Source organism: Phoxinus phoxinus (assembly GCF_949152265.1).
Source record: "Phoxinus phoxinus genome assembly, chromosome: 14".
NCBI lineage: Eukaryota > Metazoa > Chordata > Actinopteri > Cypriniformes > Leuciscidae > Phoxinus > Phoxinus phoxinus.
This window is the reverse complement of record NC_136889.1, coordinates 2,041,258-2,066,244: the sequence shown is the minus strand read 5'-3', so window position 1 is coordinate 2,066,244 and position 24,987 is coordinate 2,041,258. Positions and strand designations below refer to the sequence as shown.

At 36.1% G+C, this 24,987-nt stretch overlaps 1 protein-coding gene across 1 annotated transcript; it reads right to left on the bottom strand.

Annotated features, from left to right (window-relative positions):
• Positions 1-647: 647 nt before the first annotated feature.
• eif2ak2 (eukaryotic translation initiation factor 2-alpha kinase 2) lies at positions 648-24,727 on the bottom strand. The gene is made up of 29 exons (XM_079635354.1): positions 24,377-24,727; positions 24,069-24,198; positions 22,747-22,895; positions 22,464-22,599; positions 22,340-22,392; positions 21,383-21,541; positions 21,179-21,314; positions 21,058-21,098; positions 20,001-20,112; positions 19,800-19,861; positions 19,660-19,711; positions 17,803-17,879; positions 17,575-17,694; positions 17,335-17,454; positions 16,207-16,411; positions 11,338-11,481; positions 9,613-9,714; positions 9,450-9,515; positions 9,167-9,290; positions 6,301-6,865; positions 6,143-6,187; positions 5,875-5,994; positions 4,762-4,872; positions 4,557-4,685; positions 4,016-4,199; positions 1,956-2,093; positions 1,775-1,876; positions 1,606-1,668; positions 648-1,525 (listed from the first exon to the last, which is right to left on the bottom strand). Exons 1-29 carry the CDS (start codon positions 24,487-24,489, stop codon positions 1,400-1,402), a joined length of 3,684 nt encoding a protein of 1,227 aa, XP_079491480.1. The 5' UTR covers positions 24,490-24,727; the 3' UTR covers positions 648-1,399.
• Positions 24,728-24,987: the final 260 nt, after the last annotated feature.

Here is a 24,987-nt window from a genome sequence, read left to right as displayed (position 1 = left end):
CATTTGGTCGATGTAGTCTTTTTGCTCGCTTCCGTTTCTCATAAGGCTAGCGAGCAGAGCTCTTTACCGCAGTTTTTGACCGCACAAATTCTAACCATATTGAAAGACGTGACCACTGACCAGTGCAATATGAAGTTGAACTCGACTGTGACCGTGAGTGTCCCGCGAGACATAAACATCGGTTATCGCCATCAAGTGGTCGGGAGTGTGCTAACGCTTCAGATTCAAATATTGAGCGGAAGTTACACGGTTGTGAAGTGTCTGAAAAAATAGTTCCACTATAGCAAAATAAACGAATTGGAATCATATATTGTGACGATATATTGTTTATAATCAACAACGAACACCACTAACCACTCTGTGAGTTTAACAATTTTGTAAACGAACATTATTGGCTGTTTTAATGACATTTTCGGACATGCCCATTGACTCCAATGTTAAATGGGTCCATGGCCAATTCTTTTATAGTCAAAAACTCGAGAGAGGAACCATTGTCAAAAAAATGTTGTCCACCACTCTTGTTCATCCAAAACAAACTACAATATAGACTCAAGGTGTTAAATACCGGAATTATCCTTTAAGTATTGTAAGTATTAACAACACATAATTAATGACACATTTTATTTTTTCTTTCTTTCTTTTTTATTCCATATACACACATACAGTATACAGCACATTTGTCAAAAAATCGTGAGCAGAAATGCATGCACAACATGTTTTCACATTACACAATGTTGCATTCTGGTTACATTGTAACCAAATCCAATTGCAACTTTGAGAAACATGATACTTTAGTAGCAATTGTAAAAACATCTTAATATTGCAGCCAACATTACAGTAATGCTGTGAAATTACATTCATGGTCGTTTTTAAAAAAAGTAGCCTCACATCATTAAAATGTATTTTTCAAAAGTAAACAAAGATTGAGATGAACTGCAACTAGTCAAATATTAAAAATATACTAGAAGAAATCCTAGGAAATCTGAGAGTTATTCTCTATAATTTTGATGATTATGGTTTACAGTTTATGAAAACCTTTTCACAATATTCTAATTTTGAATTTGGGGTTTTCATAAGCTGTAAGCCATAATCATCAAAATTATAACAAATAAAGGCTTGAAATATATAACTTTGCATGTAATGAGTCTATAATATATTAGTTTCACCTTTTAAGTTGAATTACTGAAATTAACTTTTGCACCATATTTTCATTTTTGTATATTTTATGATTTTATATTAACCCCTTAATGAGAGATAATTAAACAGTTAATTAAATCATGAATAAATCAATAAAATCCTCAAAACACAAAGTTGTAGCCTGTCAGAAGTATTCTGCGGGGAAACATTATTTTGAGTGGATTGTACCAAACTACTGTGGCCGTTTCAATACAAAAGAAACTCAAATTGTATTCTGGCTTAACAGATTCTGATCCAGAGAGAAAAACATCTCAAGTTTTTCCTTGATGTGTTTTGCTTGTGGCCGGTCCTCCGGTGTGAAGGACAGCATCTCCTTGATGAACTTATTCTGAAAAAGAAGCAAAGCAAAATTATAGGCTAAATGTTATTCAATCAAAATGTATTTGAAGGTTAAATCACTTTTCTTACTTCAGTCGAATAACTGTCACAGAAACCTTCCGGAAACCTTTGATTTCTCAGATCTGGCCACAGCTGCAAAAAAATAAAATTAATAATAATTAAAAACAAACCTACAACACAATACATACAGATATCACTAAAGATATTGATGACTGTCATAAAATACTAAAATACTGACCTCTGCTCTCTCTTTACCAGTAGATATTTTCCAGAGCATCTCAAACCATATGAGTCCAAGTGGAAAAATGTCCGTTTTTTCGCCATAATTCTTCCCCTTTTTCTAGGATAAACAATTCATTGAATTATTTCTTAAGTCTTACAGTCTAAAAATGTTTCCCTGAGAGATTATAAATGTGTACCTGCTCAGGACTCATATATGAGGGTGTTCCTTTGTTTGACCTCTCTATGGGGTCACCGCTGTCAGTGGTCTGATGCACCACCAGCCCGAAGTCTCCGATCTTCACTTTGCCATCAGAGCCGAACAATATGTTATCCGGCTAAAAGGAAAGTACATATATGGTAAAATGATTATCTGTTAAAGGATTCGTTCACTTTCAAAGCATTTTTTTGCTGATTATTTACTCACCCCGATGCCATCCAAGATGTCCATGTCTTTCTTTCTTCGGTTGAAAAGAAATTTAGGTTTTTGAGGAAAACATTTCAGGATTTTTCTACACAGAATGGACTTCAATGGCAACCAACTATCCCAATGTTCAAAGAAGGTTCAAATGTCCGTCTCAATGCAGCTTCTAAAGCCCTATTCGCACGGGATTAGTTTTATCTAGGGACCTCTAGTCATTTGTAATAATTGCAGAGGTTGTCTGTGATCTTAATCCCGTGCGAATCGGTCATGTCTGTAAATTGTAAAGTAATAATTCCCCCGCAAATGACCTCCCATATTTCACCCAACACCGACGTTCTGTGATAATATTAGTCCCGTGCGAATCGGCATCTCTGATTTTGTCCAGGATTTGGCGGGGCTGTATATATTTTTCAAGGTATTTCTTTACTTTGCGCCTTTTTATTAATCTTTCGCGAAGAATGGAAGCTGCGCTGGTTTTGACAGTGTTTTGGGCACTGGGTCATATCGCACACCGACACCATATACAATTTGCAGAAAAAAGAGAAAGCTGAAAACCACCAGAAGAGCGAAGACAAAAGGAAAGATTAGATGGATGACATATAACAGCATGCGTGAAGTAGGCTAACATTCTTCTGTTTATGATATATCATGCGTATATCTAGACCTAACGACAAGACATTTCCAAACAATATCCTATCAAAAATAATGCACAATCAAGCAAGGGGGTTTCACATCATAATTTCGAGTTTAATGTTAAAAATAAATAAAACGTAGGTCTAAACCTTGAGCTCTTAGATTTTAACCTGGTGAAATGTTTTTTTTATTTTTTTTATCCATCTAACCAGACCCTCATACGCAAAAAACCATCTGGTTGCCCACTGAAAACAGATTTCCACTGGGCTAAAATAAATATAATATGGGTATAAACTACATTTTAATATTTTTATACATTTTTATTATTTTTTATATCTGGGTTTCGGGAGAAAAGTCAGTAAATTCGAGTAAAATCACAGGCTTCGCTTATCCTGTGCGAATGCGCCACACGAAATTCAGATGTCGCGGGGTAATTTCTAAATCACACGAGGTCCCTAGATAATACTAATCCCGTGCGAATAGGGCTAAAGTCTCGACACGATCCCAGTCGAGAAATAAGGGTCTTATCTAGCGAAACGATCGGGCATTTAAAAAAAAAAATATATATATATATATACTTTTTAACCACAAATGCCGGTCTTGTACCATCTCTGAGATGCGCCACGCATTACATCATTAGGAAAGGTTGGAAAGGTCACAATTTTTTTTATTTTTTTATAAATTAAAACAAAGATGTCGGACGATTTTGAAGTTGGAGAAGAAAATGAGATGGAGTTTTTTGCCCTTTTTGAACCGGAGTACACAGACAAATCACTTAGATAGATGACGTGACCCTTGACCTTTCCAACGTGATGACGTAATGCGTGGCGCATCTCAGAGATGGTACACGACGGGCATTTGTGGTTAAAAAGTATATAATTATTATTTTTTTTTGTTAAAATGACAGATCGTTTCGCTGGATAAGACCCTTATTTCTCGACTGGGATCGTGTCGAGACTTTGAAGCTGCATTGAGACGGACATTTGGACCTTCAAACCGTTGGTTGCCATTGAAAGTCACTATATGGAGAAAAATCCTGGAATTTTTTCCTCAAAAAACTTAATTTCTTTTCGACTGAAGAAAGAAAGACATGGACATCTTGGATGATATCGGGGTGAGTAAATAATCAGGATTTTTTTTTTTTAAGTGAACTAATCCTTTAAATCACAAGTTTAATTGCCTCCTATCCACTAAAAGAAATACCTTCAAGTCTCTGTGGATGAGGTTCTTTGAATGGATGTATTCCACTCCACTGATAATTTCATAAAATATTTTATGGATTTCCATTGTGGTTCTCTTAATTTCGTAAAAATTTCTGTCATTTATCCAAGTAGTCAGTGTTCCTCCCTCACAGAACTCCATCTGAATAAACAAATACATCTTGCTGCTGAAATGGAGAGAGAAAGAACAGGCTTGACTTGTAGGTTAATGTTTAATAATGTGTGGTATTATCTTAAAGGGGTCATTTCATAATATTTTGTTACATTTTATTTTTCAAAATGATTTTATGCTTATTTTTTCCCTCTTTCCATTCTGGCCCAAACAGGATGTTTTTTTGCTGCTGTGCTTCTGTGAATGTGAAATGAACTTGATGCAACTTTAAGTAAACTCAAGCTACACATTTGATCAGTATGTGCATATTCTATCTCTACCAGTTGAGCTAACTCTGTAATAATAGTTCCCTCTTAAAGGACCATTACTCTAAATTATATTCTTTTACATCTCATAAGAAAACTGGACTTACTCTGCTGTCACAACCAGACTTTCCATTCCTGATGTCACATCATCACTGAGATCATCATCGTCGTCATCATCATCATCTTCACATCCGGATCTATCAAAGGTCACTACATCTGATGAAGAACCTGATGTGCTGAACATAAAACACATAGACGTCATTATTGAGAAGCACTCAGTGTTTTATGAAAAAACGATGAAGACTTGCTTACTTGGACACTTGGTTTGATGTGCAGTTCTCAGAATCTGACCAACATGTAATGTAGCGCACTATGTTTGGGTGATCTAGTCTGGCCAATGCCTTCACCTCGGAATCAGCTTTCCTGTTTCAAACAAATGCATGAATAAAATTAATAAATGCATGATACATGAGTGAATGAATGCATCCATGCATGAATAAATAAATGCATGAATGAATGTATGAATAAATAATAAATAAATGCATGAATAAATAATAAATTAATGTATGAATTATTGCATGAATAAATAAATGCATGAATAAATAAATAAATGCATGAATAAATTAATGTAAGAATGAATATGAATAAATAAAAGCATGAATAAATAATAAATTAATGTATGAATTATTGCATGAATAAATAAATGCATGAATAAATAAATAAATGCATGAATAAATTAATGTAAGAATGAATATGAATAAATAAAAGCATGAATAAATAATAAATTAATGTATGAATTACTGCATGAATAAATAAATAAATGCATGAATAAATTAATGTAAGAATGAATATGAATAAATTAAATGCATGAATAAATTAAAAATGAATGTATGAATTAATGCATGAATAAATAAATAAATGCATGAATAAATTAATCTAAGAATGAATATGAATAAATAAATGCATGAATAAATTAATGCATGAATAAATAAATGCATTAATAAATTAATGAATGAATAAATTAATGCATGATGAATAAATAAATGCATGAATAAATTAATCTAAGAATGAATATGAATAAATAAATGCATGAATAAATTAATGCATGAATAAATAAATGCATTAATAAATTAATGAATGAATAAATTAATGCATGAATTAATGCATGAATGAATAAATGCATGAATACATGTATGCATGTATGAATAAATAATAAATAAAAGCATGAATAAATGAGTGTATGAATTAATGTATGAATGAATGAATAAATAATTATATGAATAAATAAATAAATGCATAAACAAATGAATGAATGAATGTATGCATACATACATGTCAATTCTGTGATTTTTTTATACCACATAATCATGACAACTGTCCTTTCTAAAATTAGATATAACTTTGTTGTTACTTGTATAATCTTACCCAGTTAAGACGACTTTCTTTACGGCGTAGATCTTGCCATCATATTTATGCTTTACTTTATAAACGAATCCAAAGCCTCCTTTACCAAGCTCTGTGATCACATCAAAACTCTGAGACAACCTATAGGAGATAGAAACATGTCAAACAGCAAATCATTGAGCATTATTTATCATAGAAACAGAACATTAATTTAAAACATTTTGATTGTATGTTTTTCCCCTCTGAATATTATACTGTAAGTTACTTTGGTGGACACAAAATAGCTTACCCTGAATTTGAGCCCAGTCTATGATCACTAGAACTGGAACTGGAACTAATCAATAACAAATCATACAAAAAAATTAAAATAAAAATCCAAAACATTGGCACACCAAATGCAAAGAGTCATTATAAATAACGATTGTATAAAATAAACACAACACAAACCTCTCTTGGTTGTAACTGTCATTGCTCTCCTCATCATTCAGTGTCCAAAAGCTGGTTCTGCTACATTTCTGTAGTTTTCCCTCCTTCTCCATGATGTAAAGCTGTTTCTTTGTGTTTTTTGTTGGCTGTCTCAGGGATTTGGCGATTTGATGTGCTTTTAAACCTCCTGATTTCAGCAGATCCCTCACATGTTCCTCTTGAATCTCTTCGCTTGAGTCTCTTGACTTTGAGTTTCTTGAGTCTCTTGTCTCTCTTGAGTTTCTTGAGTCTCTTGTGTTTTTTGAGTCTCTTGTCGTCGGGGACTTTTGCTCTGGTTTGAGTGTGTGTTTGATCTCGGTCTTCTTCTCCATTAGATCCCAAACAGGAGGAGTTTCGTCAGACTTAAACACCTGGTTTGATTTCTCTAGGCTGTACAGAAGTCTGTTCGCGGTGGATTTGTTTAGTCCGAATTTTTTAAAAATGATTAAAACTGTGCTTTTGCCATTTTGTCTCAAGAAGTCAACGATCTTCCCCTCCATTTCAGGGTCGGCAGACATTTTGCTTCTGTCCAAATGTTTTAATACAGCTCAGATGCTGTCAGGTTCTTGTCCTGCTCCTTCTCTGGTCGGTCTAGAGACCGAAACTCACAAGAGTTTCGTGTGGGAATTTAAACCAGCCTTCTAGAACTTTCGGTTTCGATTCCTTCTCGCTTTCCTTCTCGCTTTCCTTACATGTTATAACCCGCCCATCTCTAAGTTTCGAGTCAATATTGCAAACGTTTATTTTTATTGTTACATTTCTGAGTAAAATATACACAACACACTATTCAGGAAAAAAAAGGAAAATTAGCTATAGCATACAAAAAAAAGAGAAGTTTATTGGGGAAAGGTTTGTGGGTGATTTGGAATTATATCAGTCTAAAATCTTACAAAAAAATATTAATTAATTATTTAAGAGCTTATAAGTTACCAAAGGTAAAAGGTAACCGTAAGTTCGCTGTTCTGACGTATACATGACGAATGATTTCACGTGTTACCACATGACGTCACTCCCGTTTTTATACTGACTTTTAACACACATTACACTGTTAACACATCCCCTCGATGTAATTTTTTCTTAACCTTAACCTTTTGACAGTATTCACTGGAAGAGGGCGTGGCTACTCCCAGAGAAATATTGTATGTACAATAAAATAAGAGAGATACGATTCTACATAATGTTTACCCAACCAATTCACAAATTGCCTCTTTTGTTGATATCTCTGACCTGTGTGTATTTTGCAAAGTTGAGGAAGAAACTTTGCTTCATTTATTCTACCACTGCAGTCAGGTCAAGCCTCTTTGGGTGAGCTTGGGTTGTTATCTCTCTCATTTTATCAAATGTGATTTCAACTTTTCATTGAATGATATATTCCTCTATTTTTCTGGGAATGACTATGCTATTGATAATGTTGTTAATTTCTTTGTGTTGCATTGTAAATTTTTTATTCTCAAAAAAACAAAATTCTCAAGACTTTACCCAGATTTGATGTCTTTATTGCTGAGATTTCCCTTATTTTCAAATCTCTTAAACTGATTAATAACAGAAAGAACAACACGTTTCTTAAGGACTATGTACGGATTTTTCTTACTTGTTGAGGAGTCAGTTATTTGTCTATATTTTTATTTTTATATATATATTATTTTTGTTAATGTATCCAATGCAGTGCTGTTTCTTTGTAAAATAAAATAAAATAAAGACTTTTAACACTGTCATTTTACTTAAAAACAAAACTGTTTAAATCTACAGGTATATGAAAACTTTAGCTGACACGTTCTGGAATAATCTGATCATATTTTTGATCAGCTGTCAACCTAATTTTAACATTTATGAAAGAGTAGGCATTTATTTTGACCTTTGCCAAGTCAACAGGATTCTTACCGTATTTACAATGACAGCCTGGCAATTTATGTGCTGTTACAGATTTTTATTTTCACAGGAACATGCCAACAATATCAAATCAGATTCACAAACAGTAAAAGAGGAAAATAAATATTGCCCCAAATGCACCACTTTTTCCCACATGACATGATTCCATAACCTGTAGACGAGATTAAAAGCTCCATGATTTTAGCTCCAGAATATTATGCAATACAGACACAATAACAAAAGCTGACAGATTCAACTTCTGTTCCAAATGTAATTCATGCAAAGAAGAAACGGACCGGCAGTCAACCATTGTTACAAGATATTTCATATAAACATACAGAATTAATTGATAAGAAATTAGTTTTTAGACTATAAAAATTGCACATTTTGTAATTTTTTAACACAACTTTTTTCTTTCTTTTGTGGAACACACTTTGTAATATGGAAAAGAACCGACATTCTGCTAAAAAAACAGCATGATGATGAGTAAATTATGACCATTTTCATTGTTTAAAAATTTAATTGCTTTATAGATTGAATTGCACACTTGCAATGTGTCATATCCATGTGATGTGTGTCAGTCTGAATCTAAAACACTTTTTGTTTTGTAAGTTGCTCTATAGAGAAGGAAACATTAGAATATGGTGCAAAAGTTCATTTATTTCAGTAATTCAACTTAAAAGGTGAAACTAATATATTATATAGACTCATTACATGCAAAGTGAGATATTTCAAGTCTTTATTTGTTATAATTTTGATGATTATGGCTTACAGCTTATTATTAATTATAACAAATAAAGGCTTGAAATATCTCACTTTGCATGTAATGAGTCTATATAATATATTAGTTTCACATTTAAGTTGAATTACTGAAATAAATGAACTTCTGCACCATATTCTATTTTTCCTTCCCCTGAGACGTTACAGTATAAGCACCTGCTATTATTATAAATGCATAAAGAGAAGAAGAGATCTCATCAGAAGGTCTTGATGTCTTTATCTGTCTTCAGGACTGAGAAATATTGATCCAGTTCTCTGATCAGCTCTGTGGCGTCTGGTCTGTCGTCAGGACTGGCGCTCAACATTCGGTCTATGAGCTTGTGCTATTATATCAGCATCACCCGTGAAAAATGAGACCGCATGTTAGATAATGCTCATCTTTGAGTGAGTGATCATAGCAGGATTGATCATATCAGCATATGTTCAGCACTAAAGAAAAAACATGCTCAATTTCAACATGTTGATCGTGAAATGACACTCACCTCAAAGGTAAATTCCTTGGAGAACTTCGGTGGAAAAACCCTATTTCTTCTTATATCTTCCCAAATCTAAAAGTCACAAAAAAAGAAAACTTCCTTCCTTATAACATATTAGATATAGTTCAAGATTAATCTATTATATAAAGGTCTAAAAGATGAATCAAACCTTTTTCTTTTCATGCGCTGTGATGAGATTATAGATGAGCTCAAAATATATGAGGCCCAGAGCGTATATATCCACCTTTTTGTCATAGGATGTGTGAGTCGCCTACATTTCCAGTTTACAACAATAAAAACGTCAGCAACAGATACACAAAAAGCATTGTATGGATCATTATGGAGAGCCTAAGTCCCGCCGCTCCGCTTCCGGCTCATGGGACCTTATTTCAGAAAAAATCTGTATGGTAGTCAATGACGAGAGACAACTTATCTTTTTATTCCGTCCGAACTGTGCCCTGAATTACACATATGATGTTTGTCAATTTAAAGGATAATTATGAAAGTCAAGAAAGTCGCAGTTTGTCATAAAACAGAAGATTAACGTTTAGTTTAATGTGAAAATCGCTCGATGAACTTCATCTCTCGTCTCGCACTATACATCACCGTTGCTCGTGTGTGTGTGTGTGTGTGTGTGTGTGTGTGTGTAGTCTGGTACAACACACTCCGGCATCACGGCGTAACGTCACGATTATAACGTAAGACTGTAGAAAACATGACAGACGTTAGCTTCAGTAAAGTTAGCTTCAGTAAAAGCTAACTTTGGCTAAGCCACGCCCTAGAATGTAGATTGACCAATCACAGCGCAGCCAAGAACGAGCTCCCACAGAGGCTCCGACACTTTTTCACGGCGCTCCATTGACTTCAACGCAGGAGGCTCATATTTTTGGTCTCGGCAGGCTATTACCGTCGTAGTTTTATAAAAAATATGGTTAACCGTTGTGTCTGGGGCGTTTGTAACACAGATACGCGTTTCCCAGAGAGGTTGGAGGGGGTGTCCGTTTTTTCCCCTTCCCAAAACCGAAGTTAAATACTGACAAGTGTCTCTTTGGATTAAACTGTGTGGACGTCCTCTCAGTCAGCGAAACCCCTCAAGGATCAACAAGCTCACTTTTGTCTCTAATATACATTTAGCTTTTAACCTTACTGTGAAGTTATACTAGTTAGACAGTTTTAGGTTATGATTTCGGTTCTCTGCCCTAATTGTTGATAAGCTAGCACACGCTGCTAATAAATACAACTTTATACTCGCGTAGTCCGTTTGCTTTGTAAATAATAACGATTATAGAAGTGAATAGAGACCTACCCAGCTTTGCATGAACAGTGTTTCTCCTGATATTGTGAGTCCCAGCCTCCGTCTCGATTAGGATATGCTGTAGTTCATTGTTTGACTGTGACCGTTATGCTTTTGCCTCTATTTGGATGCCTTGTTGTTGCTTGCGTTTCACCGTTTGTCTTGAATAAAGCCTTCAAACGCACACTGCAGACACTTTTGCCTACTTCTATCGGACACTTAATTTGCTGCTTTATAAAAGTTTGATAAAATGTCTGCAGGAAGAGCCGTCACAGCATAAGCCATGTTGATACCAAACCAGAGCCCAGATGAAGTTGTCGGAGGTAGCAACAGTAACTAAGGGGGGCGGGGCTTAGCCAAAGGTGAATTCAAACGAGATCAAAATATTTGTTTTCTCTCGCCATTGACTACCATACAATATTTTTCTGAAATAATGTCCCATGCTGGTGCACCGGAAGGGGAGGGACGTAGGCTCTCTATTGTCAAGATGAAATCAAAATAGACTCTACTTTCTAAATGCATATTCCAGTGCATGATTCATCACTGAACACTCCCAATAGTTTTTATTTGGATTATGGCATGTTGGTTTTAATGACTCACCTGCTCCGGGCTCATGTAACTACGGGTTCCTGTTCGTTTAGTCCGTTCCAGCAGTTGCTCATCATTGTCCTTTTCTGCTGCAGTCACGAGGCCGAAGTCTCCAACCTTCACTCCTCCATCACTGCTGAACATTATGTTTGGAGGCTGGAACAAAAAAACAGAAGCGATCAAAACTGTGTGCAAAGCAGGGTTGTAGAGGAAACAAGGAGTTGGGGATTGTATTTTACTTCAAACCAGGGTTATTATAAAAACAAATCTGTAAAAATAAAATAGAAATCTGTAAAAAAAAGAGAAAAAAAAAGTAATAATCTGTGGGGAAAAAATCTAGCATTTCGAGATTAAAGTCGAAATTTTTGGAGATTAAAGTCGAAACATTTCAAGAATAAAGTCGAAACAGTACGAGAATACAGTCTTAGTGTGTGTGTGTGTGTGTGTGTGTGTGTGTAAATGCGCTTGTGAAATCGAACTGCCTCTGACATGGATAGATCTCTACAAAATAATAGCTTTTTACTTTTATCTGGGCTTTCAACAAAAGGAAATTCTACAGGTGCCAATCTACCAACATAATAATAATAATAATAATAATAATTCATTACATTTATATAGCGCTTTTTCTGGACACTCAAAGCGCTTTACATAGAAGGGGGGAATCTCCTCAACCACCACCAGTGTGCAGCATCCACCTGGATGATGCGACGGCAGCCATATTGCGCCAGAACGCCCACCACACACCAGCTTACTGGTGGAGAGGAGACATTGATGAAGTCAATTAGTATATATAGGAGGATGATTAGGAGGCCAAGATGGACAGAGGCCACTGGGCAAATTTGGCCAGGATGCCGGGGTTACACCGCTACTCTTTCGAAAGACATCCTGGGATTTTTAATGACCACAGAGAGTCAGGACCTCGGTTTAACGTCTCATCCGAAGGACGGCGCTCTTTGTCAGTATAGTGTCCCCGTCACTACACTGGGGCGTTAGGACCCACACAGACCACAGGGTGAGCGCCCCCTGCTGGCCACACTAACACCTCTTCCAGCAGCAACCTAGTTTTCTCAGGAGGTCTCCCATCCAAGTACTAACCAGGCTCAGCCCCGCTTAGCTTCAGTGGGCCACCAGTCTTGGGCTACAGGGTGATATGGCTGCTGATGGCATGAGGCTACCATTATAGGACGTTATAAAATACACTGCGCCTGTCCGGAATAGACTTTAGCCTACAGGCGAAAACACTTTTCAGACTGGATGGAGATATCCAGCTTTATGAACGAATGAATGAATGAGGCATTTATATAGCGCTTTCATATGTCTACTGTAGGCCTACACTAAAGTAGCCTGACTACGTCAGACTTCCTACTTCCGCTAATTTCATTTCGCTCCTGTAGTCAGTCTGAGATAGCAGCCTATCTTTCAGTTTTCCAGCGGCCTTCGGGCGGCCGGACCAATCAACAAACAGAGGGCGGGCTGAGAGCTGTGACGTAGACGCTAAGCGCCGAGTTTTACATTGTAGGTCAGAGAAATCGAAAACCGAAACGACCGCGGAAATGGGAAATGAGACACGGGATGCAATTCGCTCTGTTATGGAGAACCAGTGCCGCCGCTCCCATCACCCGCTGTGCTTAGGGCACCAAAAAAATAGCGTTCCGGGAGTCTCCCGCATATTGATAGCGGCTCACTGATGCCCGCACCAAAATGGCTAGCAGCGGCACTGCTGTGTTTAAAAGATATAATCCTAAATTTGAGAGTTGGATACAAATATTTTCTTGTTTCACTCTGTCAAAAATAAGTTTAGAGGCCGTGATTGTACCGTGGATGCGTAGATTAACTTCGCATAATCTGCAAAAGTCGTTTACAGCCATGTTCACTCCGGTATTTCGCTCGCATCATCATGTGTTTACAGTGGAAGTTCGATCATAGATTTGAGTTTGATGCATGATGTCTGTGGTTCGATGCGGCTGTACAGGCGCATAACATACGTCATAACTAAACTTATCTGATTGGCTTACGGGTAACCAATGATTGTAAACTTCAGACAAGCGCCCCCTAGCGAGAGAGAAAACACTTCTCTATTATGCCATTCTCTAGTATTACCAGGCTAACACTAAAGCGCTTTACAATCATATCAGGGAATCTCTCCTCAACCACCACCAGTGGTTATTATATCTGAGGAAATCACGGGATCCGGCCAAATGATTGGAGAATGATGCACTTAAAATGTGTCCAGAACGTATTTACGGTGAAGAGGGAGACCGAACGGTTACTGTTAGCCAGATGGTGTTGCCTAGACGAGCACGAAAACACGTCAAAAACACTGCCACATAAAGTTTGGGCCAGATTGTGATGATACCTACTCCGGCGGAGTCTGTGTGCTCGTCTATAGGCAACGTCATGGTAATGCATGTTGGTAGATTTAGCATCTGTCAGTCCCTCCAGAAAGAGTTTTTTTGTGATTGTTGCGGGCAAAAATCCTTGATTATGCGGCACGTTTTCTTAAAGGGGTCATGACATGTTTATTTTTATTTTATTATTATGTTCCCTTAGGTGCAATTATAGTATTACTATAGTTTTTTTTTTACAAAAAACTTTTCAAATGTAGTGATTTATGACCTTTCCCCACCCTGTTTCTCATCCTCTGATTCAAACAGTCTGTTTTGGGGTTGTTTCCCCTTTAAGAGTTCAGTGTTAACGCCCACTGTTATGATTGGCTAACGTCAGTGCCTATGCATCAATTATTAACGCCCCCGGCCAGAGGATTTGCGGATTCAGCGTATTAAAAAAGTTATTTTAAAGTTTTAAATACATTACTTACAGTTTGCGTCGTCGTTGTTGAGCCCAGAATAGTCGGCACGGACTTATCTTTGAGCAACAGTTTTCTGGCAAAGCCAGCATCATATTGGGGATTTGTTCTCAAAACAGTCATCCTTCAAATGTATAGAACAAACGCTTAAACTAACACTGCCGTGACTGAGACGTCCGCAAAAAATAAAGTGCATCCTTTTTTTCCCTGACGACTGGATCTTTCTGCAGCGTATTCAAAGATGTTGTTTGTCCACAGCCAGGGACAGCACATCTGCGGCGTCGTAATTTCCCTGTACACAGACCCACTCGCTGTCCGTCCACTGAACACTTGTGAGGCGCGCGGGCGCGACAATGATACGAAATGAGCGTAGTTGTCTTGCGCTTTAAGCGTAGTTGTCTTGTGCTGGAGGCGGTCGTATGCAAACGCTGGTACGTCACTTCGTACCGTGACGTCACTTCTTACCATGGATCCAGAACGAGCTGTATTTAGAGCTTGATTAAATAAATGATTCGTTTATAATGGGGAGGACGTCTTAAGCTATGAAACTTGCAGGACGTTTTAATGACACAAAGACCTCTTATATACCAAAAGATCAAGGCAAATTTGGTTTCTCATGTCATAACCCCTTTAAAAAATGCGATGAAATTGCGGGAACTTGCGGTTTGATGAAAAAGAGAACAATTTTTTTTTTCCCCAACACCCTATTCACTAGGCTACTACGTTAATGTAAAGAGTCATTTCTTATTACTTCCTATGATAAGCAAGCATACTACCTCACATAAAGTGCTGGGAATATTTCAGTTCTCATCTTGTTTTATTTCAGACCTTAATAAACACAACTTAGGTTGGTTTTATATTCGGATATTCACGGAGTTCCGCGTTCAATATCTCGTGAGCTGAATATTGTTCCTACACAAATAACATTGTTTCAATATTTTAATCTTCCTCAAAACGAGCTTTCCTTCAGGTTTGCACTTTGCAGATGGTCCCTTCTTAGCAGCCTGCGCATAGAGATCAATGTATTTTGTCCACTGCGAAGGAAAGATCGTTTTGAGGAAAATTAGGTTGTAGCTTCTGGTGTTATATGTGTAGTTATATGTGATAGGTGTTTTGTGCAGCAACAACGTTTAGTTCACGAGTTATTGAACGCGGAAGTCCGCGAATGTGCGGATATAAAACCAACTTTACCTAAGTATAAACACATGGCTCAAACTTACAAAACATTGATGAGTCGAACAAGTTCTGTAGCTTTACAAAATGAATATGCTACAACTTCTGTAAAAATGACAAAATGACAAAGTGGTTGTCCAGCGTCGACTTCCGCCTGTGGTCCGACACACAGTTGCACGGAGTACAAAATAATTTGCCCCCACTGTCATGTGACACACTGGGAAACTGCTTTGCGCGGTCTTTTGCGCTTATGTTTGTTGGCAAATGAGAATGATTTGCGAGCTTCATCATGGTTTCATCAGCATTACGGGGTTTGCAGCTTTTCAATGATGTCGCGCAATTACGTCACTTCATAATGGCAACAGGGCAAATGGCTGCGCTCGCAACATTTTTCAACTTTCTGCTAATTGAAATTAGCAGCGGGGATTATGAAATCATGCAAGCCCGCATATTTTGCGCACGGAAATCTGCAATTTATGCGGCGAAAGTGCGGCCTATTTGAAAAAAATGCGCCCCCCGCATAAATATGCGGACTTTGGCTGATTTTGCATTGAATCATGCGATCGCATAATCGCGTTTTTCTGGAGGGACTGATCTGTGTAAAATTTCCTTTTGTTGAAAGCCCAGATAAAAGTAAAAAGCTAGTATTTTCTGTAGATCCATGTCCGAGGCAGTTCGACTGCACAAGCGCATTTCTTTACACACACACACACACACAGAAAATCTGTTAGTGTGTGTGTGCTGTCTTTGTCACATCATGGCACACCACACACTATAGGAGCAAAACGGTAAAATCTTGTCCTCATGTTTGTGGTCTATCACATTTTGAAAATCTTATAAGATGTAAAAAATCTATTGGTGTGTGTGTACCCAGCATAAGCTCGTTTTAGCGAGGTGCTCACCTTCAGGTCTCTGTGGATCAAGCCCTTGGAGTGAATGTAGTCCACAGCGGTCAGCACCTGTCTGCTGATCCGAGCCGCATCCGCTCTCCTCTCTGGGAAACTTTCCTTCGGAGAGTTTCTTTTATCAATCCAGGCTCGCAGCGTGTCTCCCTCACAAAGCTCCATCTGAATGTAGAGGAACTTTGTCCCCTGGCCACTGCTAGAACTAAAGCCAACAGATACAGCGATTTTTAGCAGAACAAATATTTGATGTTTGGTTTAAAAAAAAAGTCCAATACAAATATATGTGTTAATGTTATGAAAAATAGGGACTGCATGACTATTGCTATTAGTGCGTTACATCTGTGTCGAGGAGTCATGAGACATTTTTCAGTCAGGCATAGGGTTGGAAATCGAATAATTCAGGAGGTCAGGAATCGGATACTTGTTATAAAATTTAAATTTCGATTCCTCTAAATCGATTCCTTTGAGCATTTTAATATGCTTTTAAACCATTCAAGCACAAGACGATTCACGCTGTTTTCTGTGCTGCAGGCGTGAGTATATTGTGCAGCTCGTAAAGTGACAACAGTCTAATATTGCTGCTCCGTCTCTATAATAACACTAATCAAACTAAAGACAAAGAAAATTCACTCCCTGTTCTTGACTAAATAACTTTTGTAACTACATTTGTAATGCATATTTTATTTATAAAGTGCAGTGTTATTTCACATTTGATTAGTTTGTGTGCCTGAAAATCTTAAAACACTTTATTTAAAACGTATCTCCGTTCAGTTGTATTTATTTGCTGTGATTGATCATTTTTTAGTTTACTTGTCTTTAATAATGCTTGAAATTTATATTAGTTCGGCTAATTGTTTTCGCTGTAGTATTTTTAAACCACAGACAAAAGTTCCTGTGTAAGTGTTCTTTAACCTGTTGATTTTTGTTCTTTATATTCAGCTACAATTAAATGTTTTCCAATAAGACTTCAAATAAATGTGAATGATATCTAAGGTGTTTTTTTACCTTATTGGAATCGAAAATAGGAATCGTGAATAGAATCGATATCGTTAACATCCAAATGATACCCAACTCTAGTCAGGCAGCCCTTGTGTGTTTTAGAGCGAGTGTGTTTTGCTGAATTACTCTGAGATGGTCTCTGAAGACTCGTGTCTGTACGCCGTGTCCTCTTCCCAAGCCGTGTAGTAGCGGACGATGTTGGCGTTATTAAAATCAGACAAAGCACCAACCTCACGAAGAGCTTTACTGTGGAGATACAGAGGATATCATGACAATATATACAAAATCAAAAGGTATATAGCTATAGTACCTTTTTGGACATCATAGACACATACAAGCAATTAAAAGCCAATCAAATTTACTTACTCTCGACTCTTCACGATCTTCACAGCGTAATATTTGTTCTCCAGCTTTCGTCTTGCCTTGAAAACTCGTCCGAAGCCACCTTTGCCAATCGAACTTATTGAGTCAAAGTCTTCTAAAAACCTACAAAGATAAACATAACCATTTTCAGAAAAAAAGCTAAACTGATTGACAAAAACATTTGTAATAAACTGAATAGTTAAAAATGAAAACAGTTAGGTTATGATTTGCCTTGATTTTATAGCTTGGTTTGACGGTTGATCTCCAGATGACTTTGCCAGATTTTGTGCATTAATTTTAGGAACATTCTGTGAAAGTTATTGGAAGAGGAAAATATAAAAAAAAACAATTAAATAAAAGAAAAAACAAAAACAACTTTAAAAGTCACTTTTCTTACTTTGGAGATGCATTGAAACTGGATTCATAAACACCAAGTAAAATATTTTTTTGAATTTCCATTTTCAAGACTTTTTTGCATTTACTTCGTACATTTTACAACCACTATTTTATGGAGGATACTCGTATAATAGAGCTGCATGATTCTGGATAAACTTTTTTTTTTTATGTAGAGATCATGATTTTGAATAGACAAGTAAACAAAATGTCATGTAATTTACTAGAGGTTCTGACAAATGTTGATTGCTGCAATATATTTAAAAATTAATTAATTAATTAATTATTTTTTAAAAAAAATGGTTAGAGTGAATGATTCAATGACTCAATCATAAAGACTTTATTCGTTTCATCACTGGATGAATCAGAATTTTTGAACAAATCTCTTGAATGATTCAATGAATGATTCACTGGTTTCATCACTGGATGAATATGTGGTTTTGAACAAATCGGTTGAGTGAATGATTAAATGACTCACTCAAAGACTTCATTTGTCTCATCACTGGATGAATCTGTGTTTTTGAACAAATCTCTTGAATGATTCACTTGTTTCATCACTGGATGAATCTGCATTTTTGAACAAATCTCTTGAATGATTCACTTGTTTCATCACTGGATGAATCTGTGTTTTTGAATAAATCTCTTGAATGAATGACTCAATGACTCATTCAAAGACTTAATTTGTTTCATCACTGGATGAATCTGTGTTTTGAATGAATCTCTTGAATGAATGACTCAATGACTCATTCAAAGACTTAATTTATTTCATCACTGGATGAATCTGTGTTTTTGAATGAATCTATTGAATGAATGATTCAATGACTCACTCAAAAACTTTATTTGTTTCATCACTGGATGAATCTGTGTTTTTGAATGAATCTCTTGAATGAATGAATGACTCAATGACTCACTCAAAGACTTCATTTGTTTCATCACTGGATGAATCTGTGTTTTTGAATGAATCTCTTGAATGATTCACTTGTTTCATCACTGGATGAATCTGTGTTTTTGAACAAATCTCTTGAATGATTCACTTGTTTCATCACTGGATGAATCTGCGTTTTTGAACAAATCTCTTGAATGATTCACTTGTTTCATCACTGGATGAATCTGTGTTTTTGAACAAATCTCTTGAATGATTCACTTGTTTCATCACTGGATGAATCTGTGTTTTTGAATGAATCTCTTGAATGAATGACTCAATGACAAATACAAAATGTAACAGTCACAATGTATTGATACCCTCTTTATTTGAAGCATCAAGTTACATTCAAAAGGTGATTTACTCTATTTGTATACTGTAGACATCAGTATTTATATCCGAACTATAAACTTTTATCCCTGTGATCATTTGAATGATTGTAAGACAGAAATAAATGATACTGTGTGGTTGAAAATATATTTCATACCTATACTTGACAACTCTCTGGCTCAGATCACAGATCTGAATGTTTGCTGTGATCATACTTGTCAAAGGTTTAATAGCTGTCATTTAGGAATAAGGTCACATGGGTATTTAAATGGAGATTGTAATGTTTTAATGATTAATCGTGCAGCTCTGTCATATAATGAAGCACAGCATACACAACCCGAACCTCACATATGTGTTTGCTTCCCTAAACACTCCACACTTTTTCATTAAAGTTACAGTAAACTTTCATTGTTATTGTAATAAACATATTAATTTTCCAATACCTCTTTACCCTGGGCCAGGCCGTTAGGTGACAGAAGAAAAGTTGGTGCTAATCTAAAAGAAAACGTGTATAATTTATATTATTGATGAAGAAAAACTAATGTAAAATCTCAAATTTGACATTTAATAACTAAACGCTTACTTTATTTTCGGCTTCACATCCAGTCTCGCAGGTCCCGGGCTGTGCGGCTCCAGGTTCACACACTGTAATACAGTTTGAATTTCATAAGTTCAAATATAAAATGTTAAAATACAGTATGTTTTATGAAACTCATAGCCTCTCATATGTTATAGCTTGAAGTAAAAAAATGCAAATGCTGCCAATAACACAGACTGGACTTACAGGACTTATGGCCATAGGAGAACTGACAGCAGACGAGTCTTTGAAGACGATATCACTCGAGCTGGGAGTTTCACACGAGCTGTTTGATGAGAGCCGTGCATCCTCAGAATTACTATAAAACAGATGAACAGTCAAATGCAGTGCATCTTTCTATCATTACATATTACAGGTAAAACTTTAAAAAAAATTATATTGTGCAAAAGTTACTTTATTTCAGTAATTCAACTTAAAAGGTGAAACTATTATATTATATGGACTTGTTGTGGCAAAAATTTCATATACAAACATCACTGCGTAAGAGACACTCAGAGTCAAATTATAAAAAGAGAAGTATTTATTCTTGCAAGAATAGGAGCAGTCTAATACACAGTTGTTACCCTGTGCAGAAGAGTGACACCCCCAGACAGACTGAACCAGCTTTTTATCCTAGCTCTTCCAAGGTCTTCTTCCCCCAGAGCCTTCCTCCCAGTAGTTTTCCATAGACAAAGGAACCATATCTAGTTTAGATTCGTCACTAGTTGGCCCACTAAGCCCCCCTGCACCAAATGGCCTTGTGACACCGGGGTCAGAGGTCCTTGTTCGTCTGTTTTCTGGAGTGTCTCCCCAGGTACATAAACACATTAACCTGAGAGCAGTTCCCTGTTCTCACACCGTACTGCAAATGGCAAAAACACATGGCATTCCTTTGCAATATACTAAAAGTAAATGAAAAATAAAACAAGTCAATGGAACATAAAATCTTGCCATAACAGACTCATTACATGCAAAGTGAGATATTTCAAGCCTTTATTTGTTATAATTTTGATGATTATGGCTTACATGAAAACCTCAAATTCAAAATTAGAATATTGTGAAAAGGTTTTCATAAGCTGTAAGCCATAATCATCAAAATTATAACAAATATCTCACTTTGCATGTAATGAGTCTATATAATATATTAGCTTCACCTTTTAAGTTGAATTACTGAAATAAATGAACTTTTGCACCATATTCAAATTTTTCCAGTTTTACCTGTATTATGCACAACGTAATGTTTGTTTCATTCATTTAAACTTACGACGTCTCTTGGGTTTGTGGAGAGATATCATCTTCCGAACTCTGTTAATTAAAAACATGCATTAGTCAACACTAACATAGACCACACACACACACAAAGCTGAATTTCTGAAGGGTCCTGCCTCTGTGGTCCAGCCAGACTGATCCCGAAGTTCACTCCAAGCGCGCTGAGCCGCATGTTGCTTCGCCTGTTTTGAGCTCTTTCCTTGACCTTCAGGATATTCCTTCCCGTCTATGACAACTTTATTATACACAAAACTGAAGAAGGAAATGTCAGTTTTACGCTTTCAACTCAAACACATATGAACTGTGACGGCGAGACTTACTCTGGGTTGTGAGGAGGGCCTCTATTCTCCACTAATTTGAAATGAAGTACACGTTTATTTTTCTGGCAGAATTCATTGAGAAATGCAATGTAGTTGTGGTCAGTCGTGGAGCTTCGGGAATCATCAGCAATACTCAAACTCAGACGGTCCATGCTAGCGCTTCAATCAAGGACAAAATGTCAAAATAAACAGATCAACATGTGCAAAATATAGTAAAAGAGCCTATTAAATCAGTGGTTCCCAACTGGGAGTTCAAGGACAAAAATAGTAGATAAATATCAGACTCAGTGTGCAATGGCCTTAACCCCCGTTTTCTATTACAAGGCTTCAAATGGTCCAAAACGCTGCTGCCAGATTCCTAACTGGGGTCCGCAAACATGAACATATCACTCCGATTTTATTGTCTCTTAACTGGTTGCCGGTGCGCTATAGGGTCGAATTGAAAACATTGTTGTTTGTTTTAAAATTTTTAAATGGTCTTGCACCTTCATATTTATCTGAACTTTTGACTGTGAACGTGCCCGGTAGGTGTCTACGGTCCTCTAGCAGTCATAATCTGTCCCAGCCACATTCACGATTAGAGTCGAGAGGGGATCGTGCCTTTGCTGTTATCGGAACAGCATCCCTATATCCCTGAGATCGTTGACCTCTTTAACTTAAGTTATATCTCTTGGAACGGGCATTTCTCTAAATTTTTAATGTGGGTTTAACTATATTGTTTAATTTATATTTTGCTCTTCTTTTCATGTTTCCTGTTTCTTTTGTTATGTAAAGCACAGTGGTCAACTTCTGTTGTGTTTACTTGTGCTATATAAATAAAGTAAAAAAAATAAAAAATAAATATATATATTATTTTTTTAGCTTCTTTTAAGATAAGCAATTGTCTGTGTCCTGAAGAAAGACCAGTTGAGAAGAACTGATAAAAGTCTGACATTATAATCGTTGTTCATTATTTACCTACAAGCTGCAACCTCTGACCCCTGTGCTTTATTGCTGTTCTCGTCAATGACCTGAAATGCAAAATAATGTCAAACACAAATCATAAATTACAGATAATCCAAGTAGACAGATGTTGTGTCACCTCTGTATTTTGTGTTTTAAATAGCTCTTCATAAACACGGAAAGCTGCTGCCTCTTTGGCTTCCTTCTTATTATTTCCATAAGCCTCGGGAAACTCTCTTTCACCGCAGACATACTTACAGTAATAAGTACACAATCTGCAAAAAAGACAAGAGAGAAGACTGATATCATATTTTATTTCTTTCTAGGAGCTGGAATTCAGTACTTTTCTCTCTTTTCTAGATCTTTTCTTTTCTGGATGAATCAGAAGATCAAGCATATGAGCAAATGTATTGAACACTCACTGAATAGCGTTTCCTGGATCCATCTTAGTGGTCTCGCGGGCCTTGAATAATAACCTGTTCTTCTGTGAATGTTCATTGAGCCAACATGTGTAATTCCGCAAAGGTATATTCGTGTTGTTGGAAATGTTTTGAACAGGTGATGTCGTCTGCTGTTAAAGACAGACACATTCATTCTCAAAAGAATTTCCATATATAATTATTACAATAAAATAGCAAATATTTACACAGCTGTGCTAGTGCTAGACTCAAACAACTATTTCATGCTACATAATATAACATTTTAATTACAGATTTAATGTTGTGAATGCTCTTTATATATATATATATATATATATATATGTGTGTATATCTTTATATATGCTTTCTTTTTACATACACACACTACGTCTTAATCTCACCAAGGCTGCATTAATTTGATCAAGAATACAGAAAAAACAGTAATACTGTGAAAAATTATTACAATTTAAATAACTGGTTTCTGTTGTAATATATTTTAAAGTGCAATTTATTCCTGTGATCAAAGAAGAATTTTCAGCATCATTACTCCAGTCTTCAGTGCCACACATCATTCTAAGATAATTTCTTATTAACGGTATTATACATTTTGAAAGCAGTTTTAGCTGCTTTTTTTATTTTATAAACACAGGATTAAAATGTTTGGTGCAAGAATAAAACAAAACAAAAACAAAACAAAGGGGGGTTGGGGGGGGGGGGTTGGAGATAGAAAATATATTTATGCAATTAATAAATATTACAAAAAAGTTATATCTATAATAAATGCCATTCTTTTGAACTTTCTATTTATTGAGGAATCCTGAAAAATAATGTCTCTCGGTTTCCACAAAAATATTAAGCAGCAGTGCAGCACAACAGTGTTTAACATTATAAATAGGCTAATAAATGTTTCTTTTATTAGGATCATGTGACACTGAAGACTGGAGTAATGATGCTGAAAATTCAGCTTTGATCACAGGAATAAATTATATTTTACTATATATATATATTCACATAGAAAAAATGTAAATATTTTACATTTTTACTGTATTTTTGATCAAATATATGCAGCCTTTGTGAGATTAAGAGACTACTTTCAAAAACCTTAATGTTTCCAAACTTTTGACCGAAATAAAACAAAAATCATATTGAATTACTAGGTTTAGGACATGCAAGATATGGTTTGTTTTTCATAGTATAAAAATCATTATATATATGGAAAGTGCCCATTTAACATGAAACCCCAACGCTTGTGTGTGTGTGTGTGTGTGTGCGTGTGCGCGTGTGTGTGTGTGTGTGTGTTACTTATATAACCCATTTTTACTTACAGACTCAATATTGGGAGAGCTCTTGAGGCCATCCAGGGCGTTCTTGGCAGCACTTTGCCTTGCCTCTTTCTTAGTTTTCCCAATGCCATCAGGAAACCGCTGACCATTTACAATAGCCCTCATAGTGAATCTTAGATTAAAGATTAAAACATTTGATCACAAATCAGTTATAGTAGTCAGTTACAATAATGTTACGGTCATTGACTTTGTATCATTTGCACAAACCGCACAGAAACGGATCCTCAGCAGACTTCACTCATTTCAACTGTATGTAACTTATATTGATTGAATGAAAGATATTTGCATACGTATGGTCGTGGCTCGGTCCCTCAGTGGGTCCCTCTTCATACTCCACGATGCAATTTGCCGTACGCTGGTACTCATTCAGCCGAGAAATATAACTCATTGACGGAGACTCCATATTGCAGTTAAAAATAACTACATAGGCAGCGACACAACTTCAATGAATGTTCACCTTGATCAGCTTGTGAATATCTTCAACAGACGAACTTAAAACACTCGTTACTGTGATCTTAAATCAGGTTTACACGGTATTAATAGTGGTCAGTTCACCCTGACATCCATCAGACCACAAGAATACTTTCTTTTCTTACTAGTTCGATTAAGTTTCGATTTCCGGAATTCAACGTCATCGCTACACAGTGGATTGACCAATCAAAAGGCCATGCATGTTGATAGGCCACGCCTATCCTGAAAAACAAAATTATTTTAAGGTAGAATTATATAAATGTATATTCTATTACGCACATAGATAAATAAATTACCAGGCATAATAATTAAAATACGTGTTGCAGCATCTTGCAAAAAAATATATAAAATTGAAACGTTTAGAAAGTTTATAAGTTAGAATTGTTTGATTTTTTCCCCATCTTTTTTACATTGGGTTTCATAAAATATT